Source organism: Marmota flaviventris, chromosome 16, assembly GCF_047511675.1.
Source record: "Marmota flaviventris isolate mMarFla1 chromosome 16, mMarFla1.hap1, whole genome shotgun sequence".
In the NCBI taxonomy this organism is placed as follows: Eukaryota; Metazoa; Chordata; class Mammalia; order Rodentia; family Sciuridae; genus Marmota; species Marmota flaviventris.
In genome coordinates, this window is record NC_092513.1 from 69,018,534 (window position 1) to 69,032,464 (window position 13,931).

The 13,931-nt window shown below is 41.2% G+C and overlaps 1 protein-coding gene across 3 annotated transcripts in view; it reads right to left on the reverse strand.

Moving 5' to 3' along the window:
* Positions 1-2,328: 2,328 nt before the first annotated feature.
* Fam210a (family with sequence similarity 210 member A) overlaps positions 2,329-13,931 on the reverse strand; it is a 33,536-nt gene continuing 21,933 nt past the window's right edge. For 2 of the 3 annotated variants that reach the window (XM_027920682.2, XM_071602503.1), the window contains exons 2-4: positions 11,856-12,375; positions 6,959-7,070; positions 2,329-3,655 (exon numbers count right to left, since the gene is read on the reverse strand). In XM_027920682.2, the coding sequence (XP_027776483.1) occupies positions 3,422-3,655; positions 6,959-7,070; positions 11,856-12,331 (822 nt within the window). In that variant the 5' untranslated portion in view covers positions 12,332-12,375 and the 3' untranslated portion in view covers positions 2,329-3,421. The remainder of the gene's footprint in view (positions 3,656-6,958; positions 7,071-11,855; positions 12,376-13,931) is intronic. The other variant, XM_027920683.2, reaches the window with a different exon arrangement.

Genomic DNA, 13,931 nt, shown 5'->3' on the forward strand with positions numbered 1-13,931 from the left:
GTGCCACCATATCCTGCCTCTGCTTTAATAGAGGGGTAAAAAGTGCATGTTGATGGAGCACCAGAGCAACAAAGCTCTGTCACCCCATCCCACGCCATAGCAGAGGACTCTCAGTGACAGATTATCACACCCATTGCCTGAGAGAATCAGAGTAGCCATTGTTCTTATAGAAGTAAAGCAAGTCATATATTAAAGTGTCCAAAGAAAATATTGATTTAAATTCAACACAATTCAAATTAGTAAAAATACGCTTCCCTCATAGAATCTCAAATCTAGTACTCAGAAGTGTAAACAAGGTAAAAGCTGAAATACGTGTGTACACAGAAAATGCTGCATTTCCTTTGTAAAAAAGAAAAAGCAAAAAAGAATCTGAGGTTGGTTTTAAGGAGTTTCAGATCAATTGGTATAAGGGAAGATACAGAATTGTCATTATTTCATGTGCCATGCTTTATGAAATTGTCAAAAATGGAGTAAAAGGTTAGCTTTCACTACTGTATTTGATTAAAAAGTGAAGGAAAAGTTCATAAAGTAACAAGGGTGAAGCCGAGTTCTTGCTCTAGGAGCTGAGTGACAGCACCAGTCACTGGCAGAGGAGTGTCCCTGCGTTCCTCAGGAATGGGATGAGTCCACAGAAGCACTGGGGCCCTGAGGCTACCCTGCCACTGCCACTTGCACATACACCTGCACCAGGCCTGAGAGGCACCTACCACATGCACCTGTTTTCCAAAGATAATTTTCTAGCATTGAAGTTGGTTAAGGTTCAGAACAGAAGATGTGAATGAAGGGAGAGCAAGGAGCAACAGGAAGGCGGCCTCAGTAATGGACATTTCCTGATGTTACACTTTCAAAGGTTGGTTTTGCTCTTATCCTTGAATAAAACTAAGTCTCTCACCTAATGTATTGTTAATTTTAATTATTTAGTTATTATTAATTTGTTAAGCAAACCCTTTCTGTCCATTTTACATAAGCTACCTCCCAGTGAGTGTGGACTGGCACATCAGGCACAGGCTGCTCGGCCTCTCTCGGCTCAAGCAGCCATAGGTGAATGAATCCAAAGCATAAGGCCCACTGCAAATGAAAGAGGCTCATTATACACAATGCACGGTATATTTTACACATTAGATAATTTAACTTGGCACATTACTATGATCTGCTGGCAAGTGGAGACCTCTCTCTGTTTCCCTCTGACACACTTTTCCACCATGATGTTCTGCCTCATGGAGCCCTGAGGTACTAAGCCAACTATCAACAAATACTGCCAACTCAATATACTAAAGGGCCCCTCTCTCTAAGCTCTCTGTAGCCTTAAGGAGAAATTAAGAATATGCTGGCAACAACATTTTTATCACTCCATCATGATGCTAAATAATGACCACAGAACTTCCCAAATCTTCAGAGGTTTTGTTTTTTTTTTTTAACCACACACCTTCAAAGCATGCCTAAGCAGTATCTGATTTTCTGCATCTCGATAAACACAATTATGAAACTGGACAGCTGACAAAACTCAGATAGACTTAATAAAAGATACCTACTCAGGAAAAGCAAATTTTAGTCTCAAAATCATCAATAACGTCTAATAAACCCAACTTATCCTTATAATTAATATCCCCTGTAAAATGTGAAAGGTAAAAGGAAACTATCTTAGGAAAAAGAATTCCATGTAACACCAATTTTAACCCAGTGAAACTGTAAGATTCACTCAAGTGGATAAAAAGAAACAAGAAATTTGTTACTATCTTAGCGTTTCATATCCCAGTTGTTTTACAGACATGCTCACATGTGTAACCATATTTAAATCTGACACTGTGCCATCAACATGAGGCAGCCCACTGCACCCCGCACCAGCAAAGCAGAGGCACCACTGTGCATGCGCCACTCCCCAACCCAAGAAGATTCTAACCACACAGCACAGTCCCTGAGGGACTTCCTACAGAGCAATCTGAGGTGTCAAATGCAACATTTTTGCCCTTTGAACTCTTTCTTTTTTTTTTTTTTTAATGTTTTTCTTTAGTTGAAGATGGATACAATGACTTTATTTATTTATTTTTATGTAGTGCTTATGATTGAACCCAGTGCCTCACACATGCTAGGCCACTGAGCTATAGTCCCAGCCTTGAACTATTTTCTAAACTTTACATTTGATAGGAAAATCCTGCCAAACAGTAGGGATTGTGCAGGATAGACACGAGGCAATCTCTGACGTTCTCTTGCAGCGGCCTCTGAAAGGGCCATTTCCTCCTCTGCAACTGAAGTAGAAGTTGTTAGTATAAAAGAAAACACACACATACCCAAGTACACCCCCAATCATAGTTTCTGACAACCACTAGATTTCATTCTAAGCAAAGAGTTTAATGATAGTGATAGATTTGCTATAAAACAATCAAGTAGAACACTAAAGCAAGGGTATTTTCCTTCAATGTGAGAGAAAGCAGCAGCCACAACTGTAAGATTCACTCCATATGAAATCAACACCAGCTCTGAGACTGGATACTGGGAGGTCGCACTACCTTTCTGGGAGGAGGCCCCTCTGGCCCAGGGGCAGTGCTGTCCCCACAGTATCCTGGTCTCACCTGTGGTCTCACAAATCTCTCCCTGCTGGGAATCATGAGCCTGAGATGCTATTGAAGAAGATCTGATTTCAACCATAAACTTAATAAAACCTTCAATTCTCCTTGAAAGATTAGGTAAAGACGACAGGAAGTGATTCACTGGAAAGTGATATTCTAAGTGACCACAACCAATACCCAATTTTGAAAAAGCATTTTGGCTGTATAATTGCTTTAAAAAAGTGATTTTGACAAGCTTCAGGTAAAAATCATCTCGAAAGGGTCCATTTTTCACTTATATGTAACCAATTCATCTTATTTACATATAGGACTCAATTTTTATTCCACTTTCTTCATATAAGATTATATTTTTAACTAGTAAGTAAACTTTAGATCTTTTTCATAGAAAGTCTAATACCCTCCTATTCACAGGTGCAAGTCTGTCTCCACAGAGAACTGAATATAGTTAAAACCTTAATGAATAACACAAAGACTAAGCCCCAGTATCAGCACTCTGCCTACGGGCCACGGTTATTCAAGAAGGCAACGGTCTGGTCTGCACACACTGGAGAACATGAAGCAGAGAGATCCTGAAGACCCAGGAAGAGAACCCTGGATTCTAAAACAGTAGCCACTGCTTCCTTCTGCCACTGATATACAATCCTATACTAGGCTCATTTCTTCCTCTTAAACACTGATTTTTGTAGGATATTTAACTTTAAAAACTTTAAAAAGGTATCTTAATTCTTTAACCCTCAGAGAACTGGTCTACTTAGGCAACTAATCAAAAAATAATCAGAAGCTTGTTATCTTTGCCCAAAGTCTTCAGAGGGTTAAAGTGCAGGAACTTTCTATAATTTGTTATACAAGGCACCCTATTCCACTTTTTTCTTAAAAGAAACTTTTTCTTTGGTTTCATGTAGTTTTTCAGTGAGTCTATCCTTGGTCTCTTCCATTTTCTCTGTGATGAGCTCCTTGGTCTCTTCCATCCTGTCTTGTAGATACTCCTTGACAGGGGGTGGTGTGGACATGTATCCATGACTGCGCAAATACTTCACGGTAAAGGAGGTTCCTCCCAAGGTCACGGTGTAGCGCGCGGGTGTTGCAATCTTAAGAAAAAAGCCAACAGGCAGATCAGCACATGATTATGACTATGAATAAAATTAAGTTGAAATTTACATTCCTGGTAATAACCAATGTACAAATAATTCATTGCTTCACAAGAGTAATGTAGCAACATTCTATAATCTTTTCTATCCTAACAAGGGATGCTTCTTCTGTGAACTCACTTTACCAATGTTTGTCCCTATACTAACCAATGACTTAAAGAATTACTGCAGTCCACAACACTGATGCCCTTACCCTCACACTAGTAGGCCTGGGGGGCATGTTCACCTGGAAATCAGAAAAAGGGCTTGGTGCCCCAAACAATAACAAAGGCACACCTGCGTCTATGCTCCCAACTGGGCCAACTTCTTCAGTGATGGATTGGAATGAGGGCCAAAGGTTTCTCTGCTGAATTTAGTCTCACTCCACATCCTGCTCCTTGCTCCTTTGACTCTTCCAGGCTGAATGCTACTTTCTCCTCACAATTCACCTAAGGCTTAGAAGTCTAGCCAGGAGATTCCGTGAAGTCACAGAGATTTAAGGACTGTAACCAAACAGGAGATGAATTGGCTGAAGGGACTCACCCAGGCAAAGGGGCTGCCATTACATGTGGATCCAGCTGCAGGAGAGCTGCACGAACTCTCTCTGCCCCTGCCCTGGCTCTGGCAGGCTCCCATATGGCCTCCCCACCACCCACTTGCATCAGCTCCCAAACTTCTAGGAAACCAAACCCACTGTCAAGTATAACCAGCCCCAGCTCAGCCTGACCCCCCCACGGCAGCTCCTCTGTGCATCTTGCACAGAGTGCCAGAACCACCCCACCTGGCTTCCTGTCAGCTTGTGGATGCCTGTTGTACACTTGTGTTTGAGCACAGCATGACAATACGCGGTCCCCATACCTTCCCTTTCTCATCCCTATGCTGACTTGTCCACTTTCATATCTTTAGTGCCATCTGTACAATGAGAATTCCTAAATTTTCATCCCCAGACTGAACCCCTTCCATGAATTCTAGTATATTCTACTCATTTCCACTTGCATGTCGACTTGATCCCAAAACTTAATACTCAAAACTCACCTGTGGACCTCAACTGTCCATCCAGACCTGATCCTCTCAGTCTTTTCCATCACAGTTGCTGAGGCCAAAAACCAAGGAGATAGCTTAGACCACAACCCCCCCCCCCCCTTTCTCTTATGTAAGTTGCATCCAAACAATCCGAAAAACCAATTAGCTCCTTCAAAATACATCCAGAATCCATCTATTTCTGACAGCCTCTCCTTCCACCACAGGTACCTGGCCACCAGAACTCCAGCCTAGCCACTGCACCAGCTTCACGCCAGCTCCCTCTGCCTCCACCCTGCTCTTGCCTATTGGCATGGCAGTCCAAGTGATTTTGCTGAAACAGAGATCAAGTGCTTAAACTTACCCAATAACTTTCCATGCCCTTAGAGGCAAAGCTGAAGTCCTCACAATAGTGCCTAAGTGCCTACAGTGAGTGACTGATCTGGCTCTCTCATCTCTCTCACACTCACTCATTCCAGGCACAATGGCTTCCCACTAGCCTCCAAACACCCCCAGTCTCTACAGTCTCAGGACTTGGTCCTTGTGGTTTCCTCTGCTTGGAACACTTCTCCCTTGGAGCTGCCTGACCACGCTCTGAACTTCTCAATTGCACCTTCCCTCTACAATTGCACCCCTGCCTCCGAAAACACACACATACATACATCACATACTCCGTTCATGGTTAATTCTTTCTTCTTAGCACTTACCACCATCTAAATGCTGCACACACTGTTTGTCTACATTTTTAACTTAATCTTTTTCGTCTCTCCAAATGCTTCCCCAGTCTGTCCCCACACAACTGAAGTCTATGCTCTGCACAGACAGGTATTTTGTGCTGTTCTAACTGGTGTTTGCCCAATACCTAAGATGGCACTTGGTTCAGAGCAGGGGCTGGTGAGTCTGACCCATGAAACTATAGGTGCATTTAATGAGCAAGAGGGAGCTCAGGTGTGCACCCAGCCACCTTCCTCGCCTTGGCCACACACCATTTTGGGGCTTTGACTGGAGGAAGCAAGACATCTCTGCCTGTTGTCCTTTTTGGGAAACTGTGCATTACAGAAAACACTCAGGAAAGTCCCCTCATTTCCCAGCCCACACCACTGCACCAGTCAGTCTCTGCTTCCTAAACCCAGGCCGAGCACGGTTCTGCCTACAAAATGTAGTCTCAGGAATAGTAAAAACAAAGAGAATGAAGATATGATCCTGAATTCCTTGAAGCTCATAATCAAATAAAGAAAACAAGCACTTAAAAAGAAAACCTCACAGAGACTGACATGAACTTAAAGAGAGGATACAGGTGCCTGGGACAAGGAACAAAGAGGATCAGGGAAATAGCTTAAACTGTCATCATGCTAGTTTGGTATATTAAGGCTAAATTATACCCATGTAATTAGAAACTTGATAATTTATGAATTTAATACATTTTAATGTAGAAAAACGCTAGCAATTAAGCTTTGGCCCTCAAGTCATTATTATAAAAGGAAATCTAAAATTTCAAGAGGACTCTAATAAGGATGACAGAATGAAACAATGCTATTTTTGAATAATACTATAAATTCTAATTCTAGGCATTTTTATACAATAGAAGTAAAATAACATCTAATTTCCAAACATTTTTTACCTGTTTTCTTCCCTTAGGTAGAAGCATCATAGAACCTCATAAGATTTTGTGAACTAAACAAAATGAGATTAATTTGGCTAAATGTCACAATTTACAAGGAGCCTTTCCTTCCAAAGACCTGTGTGAGTAGAAACTAGAGTCATGATGTTGTCTGAATCCAGAGCAGTTATAGATCATTCATGTGTAAAAGGACATCTGACAAATCTAAGAAAAGTTCATCACATAAAACAATTTCAATTAAACTTCACTATTTCATTTACTAAGAAAAGGTGAGCTACATTACAAAAGGTGAGTTACTGTAAACAGGAGGCTACATGCTGACTCCTGCTAACACTTCAGGTGGCCTGTGGAGCTCTGATGAAGGAAAGACAAAGTGTCAACAGGGGAACTATCCAGAAAGCCCTGAAAACACACAGCCGCCCAGTGGCCTACCACGGCAGGTCACGGTCCAGCTTTTCTTAAGGCACTTCTCCTAGAGCCATCATTTTATTTGTACTTGGAAACTGTATGACTTGAGTTATTCATCAGACACGTAAAGGATGAAATGCAACTTAAGTCACTAGAACTGTGAAGATCTGACAGGCAGTCTCGCAGGGAGGGATGCTGTCCGCCGTGGCACCCACCTTGAACATGGCATATGCCGTCAGGGCATTTCCACTCTGGGAGTTTTTCAGGATGTTCACGACGCTGTCAGGCAGCCCGAGGAACTCCAGAAAAGGAATGACATTCACTCCTCTATGAGAGAAGCACAAGGAAGTTATACATAAAAAGCCTTCAGAGATTATCTGAAAACACACAACCACAAATTTACCATAATTTGTTTATAAATTTTGTTTAAAAGCTAATTCTGCATTATTAAGCACTTCTAAGACAACATCTTATTCAAAACACAATATACAGTAGCCACACAAGCCTCTGAGTAGTGCCATGTCTCACCATCTAAACACAGATGTCCTAATTAGCATATTTAGCAAGTAGAAGCATTTATTAGAGCAAAATCAATAGCTTTAAGTAAATTAAGAGGAGGCTCAGAGTCGTTTACCTGATCTTTGTTTCCTCACCCAAATATTACTTCTTTACAATGACCCAACTCACATTTCAAGACATAAGATTTTTACCTTTAACAATTCATGTCAAGTCTATACCATTATCATAAGAGCAAAGAATATTTTAATATCACTTATTGTGCTATTACACAGAGAATAAATGATTCTGTGGGTTTGCGGAAACTCAATTATTCTAAAAGGATGATTCTATTCTAAGACCTGAAAGGCAGGTAAAGAACAATTACTACACACTGCAATGAATTCTTGGAGGGGAGGGGGAGACGGGCCTCCATGCTGAGCTGGCGAGCCCCAGCATGGGCATTTTCAGTTTCCTGACTACACTTGCCCTTGTCCTCCCACTCTCTCAGTGCACAGGTTTTGAAGACACTACAAACCTACACCCCAAATCAGAACAAGGACATTTACCTGTGTAAACTTCACGTAATCATCACCTTTAGGAAATTTAGCACACACAATAGTATGTGGTAAGTGAATACAAAATCTACATTAAAATCCCCTAAATTGTCCCAGTCGTCCTATTTTCCCTTGTTCTAGTCTCCTTCCTCCCGGACATGTTTCCAGGGTTTCTTTGTTGGCACTGGTAACTTGAAGCAGGCAGCTGGCTGCGGGTATGGCACTGCTCAGTTTGGGTTTCTGTGATTGTTTTCTCATAACTGGCCTCAGGTTGACATCTCCCCCAGGACATTGATAGGTGGAGCTGTGTCCAGCTGGAGCATCACTGCAAGGGGAACATAACGTCCCTCTATCCCACTCTTGGTGTTTCTGAGCTTTCCTCTTGGTTAAGGAGGGTCCCAGATGGCTACTCTATGACTGTGTCTTACCCTCTTTCATCAAAAAAGGGAATTGCCTGACCCTTATCATGGTCATTATAAATTTCTTTTTTTAATATTAAAGAATAATTTGATGAACTAGAGAAAAGGTGTAGCTCTTTTGTGATTTCACCAATGATACTAAGTGACCAGGGAATATTTTCAGTAGACATTGCTGATGGACATCAATGAAGGACCATTAAAATTACCTATTATAAAAAATAAAAGGAAATCTGAACAGTGGAAGGAACATTTGGAGATAAATTTTAAAATCAACTCTTTAAGTTCAATCTGATTTTGTCTATCTGCACCTTTAATTCTTTTCCAAATCTCTTTCTAGATAATAATAACACCCTGTTATGGTTTGGATGTAAAATGTTCCCCAAAGACGCAGGTGCTGGATCTCAAAGGCTGGGTCTCCAGGGCAGCAGTGTTCAGAGGTGGGTGGGGATTTAAGAAAGTGATTACATCGTGAGGACTCTGACCTCATCAGTGGATCAATCCATTGACCAATTAATAACGTGATTACATTAGTGGGAGGTGAAACCTAGCTGGAGTAGGGCCTTACGAACGTGCCCCTGGGGACTACGATTGTCCCTCCTTGCTCTCTACTTTGTGGCTGCCATGAGCTGAACAACCCTCTTTTGTCACTCCGTCCCACCATGCTTCCACCTTGGAGCCAGGCCACTGACTGAAACCTCTGAAGCCATGAGCCAAAATAAACCTTCCCTGCTCTACGCAGATCTGCTTAGTATGTGCCATAGCTGTGAAAAAGCTACCACACATCCCACTAAGGTAAGGTCTGCCACTAGAGCTGGCTTTTGTATATGGATCTAACCAAGTCACTAGAGTAGTTATGTGGTAACATCCTGCCATAACATGCTACTTTTATTCTTCTATCACCCACCAATACCATTATGAAATTATTTAATTATTTCCTAGTTTCCAATTAAACCTATTGTATAAAATTTATACATTTAACATCATAAAATGAAGGAAAAAAGATACAATTGGCAAAAAAAAAAAAAACAAAACCCAAGTGATTAAAAAAACTCCTTTATCATAAAAATGAGATAACAAACTCACACACCTTGCACAAGGTATAACATTGCAAGCTACTGATAAGGAAATAAGCACATGGTTAATGAGGGTCCAAGTCAAACAGGAATACCCACTGTCACCTTCTACTCTGAAGCTCCCACAGCCTGGCAGCTCTACAGGTGGCTCAAAAGACGTACAGGTCAAAGCACATTCACTGCCCGGAGAGAGTACAGTGCACATCAGCCCGGACCCTGGCTGAGTGTGCATCTGCACCTTCAGGAACCAGAAAGAGCCCCCAGATACAGGCTTCTAAAGGCAGGGGCAACACTGTCACTACTGGGCCGTGTTGATCAGAAGAACTCTTCTGCTGGTTAGAGGACACAGGCAGCAACAAAGCTCAACACAAAATACAATCTTTTACTTTAGCTGCTCCTAAAATAAAGTATTTCAAAAGCCTCAGAACTTTCTAACTAAATATAGAACAACACTGTGCTCTCTGGTGCCTAGAAAGGCAGCATGCTGGCTGCTGAGTAACTGAGACAAACCTGGTCAGTAATGCTGCCTGATGGCAGATGCTCATCCTTCCAGCCACCAAGCTTTTAATACTAAGTAACAAGCATACAACAGACATTTTTCCAGTTGGGGGTGTGTGGGGCCTTCCTAAAATATAACTAGACTCTTGGTGGCTGGATTAAAAAAACTGTATTTAATACAATTAACTTCTATTTTGCAATAAAATAATCTCTCAGTGAAAGATAATCTGCAATTTGAACATATCCTAATTTTTTTTAATTTCATCAATGAATTCTATTTTCTAATTATTACTTGCGATTAAGTCTTCACTTAAAACACATCAATCTTTATTTTGAAGTCTATGTATCTAGTAAAAACACTAAGGAGGATGGTTCTGGAGGCATCGGACCCCGTGTCCTGTTACTTAGCCAGGATCCCGGGTTCCATCACTCAGCCAGGGGAGGCTGTACCAGAACTGAGCTAGGAGTCCCGGCTGGCAGCACTGCCAGCTAAGGCATACAGTTATGAAGTGGTCAGTTTGACCACCATGGTTAGACAGAAGTCTTCTGCAGAAAAAGAGAAGGGATGAAGCTAAGAGGATGTATTTCATAAGAGATGACAGAATCATCCCCCACAACTGCCTCACCTGAAGAAATCTTAAGCAGCAGCAATAAAATAATTATTTTTATTAGCCCAAATGAGGATCTTGTATCCAATTAATTAAAACCTTAGGTTTTCTCCCTCTAAGGCCAGAAGGAACAAATAAGTATCAAAACTTCTTTCAAAAGAATCCTTAGTGGCTCAAGAAAAAAATTCACTGTGTAGAATCATGTGGGACTGAATGCCTATAATAACTTTTATTTAAAAATGGTATAAATTTTATGTTCTGCCAAAAACCTAAGGGCAGTTTTGAAGAGTTCTATAAATATTAAACATGTTCAGAAAATGTCATTAATAAACAAAGAAATAATTCCATAAAGTATATAAAGTTCTTCTTCAGAAAGAATAATTCTTTATGAAGAGGAAGAGAACAGCGTCAATTATACAAGGTAAAGAAAGCCCATCCTTTCAGAACTGGTGCTAAGAGGCATCTGGAACCCCATGTTTCCTAATAAGCAGACTCCATTCCACCATCTTGGGAGGCAGTACGCTTTGCCAAGGGCAGCTTCACATTCACAGCCACTGTGTCTCATTACTGCCTCAACACCAAGCCATGAAGTAAAACAGAATGCTGAAAGCCAGTGGACTCTGGGAAGGGTAAAGTAATTCTAAGTCCATCAAGAGAGCTGAATGAAGCGGCAAAGCCATCCCTCTGGCTCCCAAGGCCAGGCACATGGCCCTGCCAGGACATGAGCACTGGTGGCTTATGCACCACCAGCCATAGCACCACAAATACACCTTACCATAAAAGGAACTGTGTTTAACTTAAAGAATGATGGACTTAGAGATTTTGTGTTCTGCAAAACTGGGAGGAAGCCATGCCTTCCAGATTCACTTCTGATCACAAGCTGCCCTTCCCTGACACTTACTTGGGTGAGTAATGTCAGAGCCCAAGTCTGTCAGTGGTTCCATTCTTTGCGTAAACAACAAATAGTAGACAGGCTTTGGAATTTCCCACCCAAACCACACATCCAAGAAGACAGGTATCTTTCCATATTTTTAAACACTGTAAGAAATACGTTAAGTAAGGAACTAATAGTGCTACCAAATTTCTGAGACTGGTACTTTACTTCTGGACTCTGATATGTGTGCAGATGACGTCAGCACAGCAGTGAGGAGCCTGACTGGGGTTTCTGTCCAGGTTCTACCTCTGGAGTTATTGGTTTCATTCATAAAAATGAAAGAATTGCACTACTTATATCATTAAATCACCATGAGAATTAAATGAGATGATGCAGAAAATGTAGCAAAATGCCTGTGTGCAGAAAGCAAACATTAGTCATTCTTAGTAAATGTGAAAAACAGCTACAAAAAGCAATTAGCTTCTATCAATGAAAGACACTAAAGCATTAAAAATATATATTTAAGACTAAAAGTAAGATGACCATTCTAATAAATTAGTGAAGGGCAGTCAATCAAGCAAAACTTACTTTATGGCTGCATAATAAAATGTTCCAAACCAAATACCAGAAGTTATTAGATGCACAGGAATCAAAACTTTCCCATATTGCCTCAATGTTCTCTTAAATCGCTGATAAAGACTAATAGATTTGTCTTGTAAAGGATCAAGCTCTTCCTTTTTTTCTGAAGGAGTCCCTTTGCCTGTGGCACTGGACGACAAAACCCTCTTGGACAAAACCACCTGCTCCCACTGTTCTTGGCGAAGGACCCCCTGTCGGGGTATCTGAGTACCCGATGACTTCCTCTCCTTTGCAAGGCACTGGGCAGCAGGTAAGTGGAGCCATTGCTTTTGAGGATCTTCAACCCAAACTACTTTAGATTCAGTGTTATTCAAAAGTAATGGTCCCTTTAAGTTCTGGCGGTGTCCAAAGAGACCAGTTTTCTGTGGTTCCAAGCATGTCCTGTGTGCCAGCCGAGACACAGTCCGTGGTAGATTCCATTGCATTTTTGAATAATGGTGATGGATTTCAGCTTCGTACAGAGGCTAGACTTAAAAAAAAAAAAAAAAGGTAGATTATACATAGGCTTACATTTTAAACCAACCCATATTAAACCATTAATAGTAAATTAATCATTAATTATTAGAAAGTAAAAGGACAAAAACTGCTACCCATAGGAATTTATATTATGGTATAGTTTTAAGGCACTGTGATTTTAAACGTCATTAAAACATATCCTTTAAATACAGTCAACCAGTCCAGCAGCCATCATGGAGGGGAATGTTCACAGGCTCTCCTACAACTAAAAAAGGGATATTGGTAAGGCTACTGTTGTTGAAGTCCTTCAAGAAAAGAAGCAGTGTAGCACAAGACCTGGGTCTGAAGGTTTTAGATACATAATGCCATGCAATTCCCTTTCAGACTCTTAAGCCCAAGTACACTGATTAAACGAGGACATGGTTTTCTGCTTTTGGAACTGGGGATTGAATCCAGGGTACTCTGTCACTGAGCTACATCCCCAGCCATTTTTATTTTGAGACAGAATCTCACTAAGTTACTTAAGGCCTTGCTAAGTCACTGAGGCTGGCCTCAAACTTGTGATCCTCTAGTCTCAGCCTCCTGAGCCACTGGGATTACAGGTGTATGACAATGGGCAGGGCTTTCACAGCATAGTTACAGGAATTGTGCAATTTCTGGTGTGAAAGAGTATCTGTAAACCAATAAGCATCACACAAGTAGGTTATCATCATAAATGTTAAGGTTGCTGAAGAGTTGATCAGAGCCACTACTCCATGATCCCTTCAGACTAAGTTACATTAAGTTGTAAATCACCTATGTTATTCGATGGTGAGAAAAGAGCCTGGTGTTGTGCCTCCCTGCCCTCCACTCCTTCAATATTAAGGGTGGAGAGGGAAAAGAACAGCAATATCTTGACATTTCATTTGGTATCAGTGCAGAATTAAGATTGACAAGATAAATGAAAAGCAGGATGTGGAGGCACATGCCTATAATCACAGCAACTTGGGAGGCAGAGGCAGTCTAGCCTCAGTTCCAGTCTAGCCTCAGCAACTTGGCAAGACCCTGTCTCAAAGTAAATGACCAAAAAATTTTAAAAGAGGCCTGAGGATGCAGTAGAATACCCCTGGGTTCAATCCCAGCTCTGCAAAAAAACAAAAAAGAAAAAGAAAGGAAAAAAAGAGACACCTTTAGATATCAAAACCTGCACCCCACACCTACTCCACCCCCAGCCAGAAAGGCAGTAAAATGTAGTTTTAGAAGCTTGTGGACTTTGGAGTAACAGAGTCAACCAAGTTAGCAGTACTACTGAGCAGATTACTATCCCTTTCCGGGGTAGATGGAATTAAAGGAGCCTTTACTATCAGGATGTCAGCCCCTTCCTCTAATCTCCACCTTACCCTATCCTGCCCACCTTCCTACTTTACTTCTGGCATGTTTAGAAGAGGTGATCGCATTTTAAAATTGTATAATAAACAGTAAGATTTAACTAGCACCCCAATGAATACAGACAACTCATTTTGCACAAAGATTCATCGTCTGGGGCACACAGTTGGCTGGGAAAGCAAGAACTGTTAAATAAAAACTTTC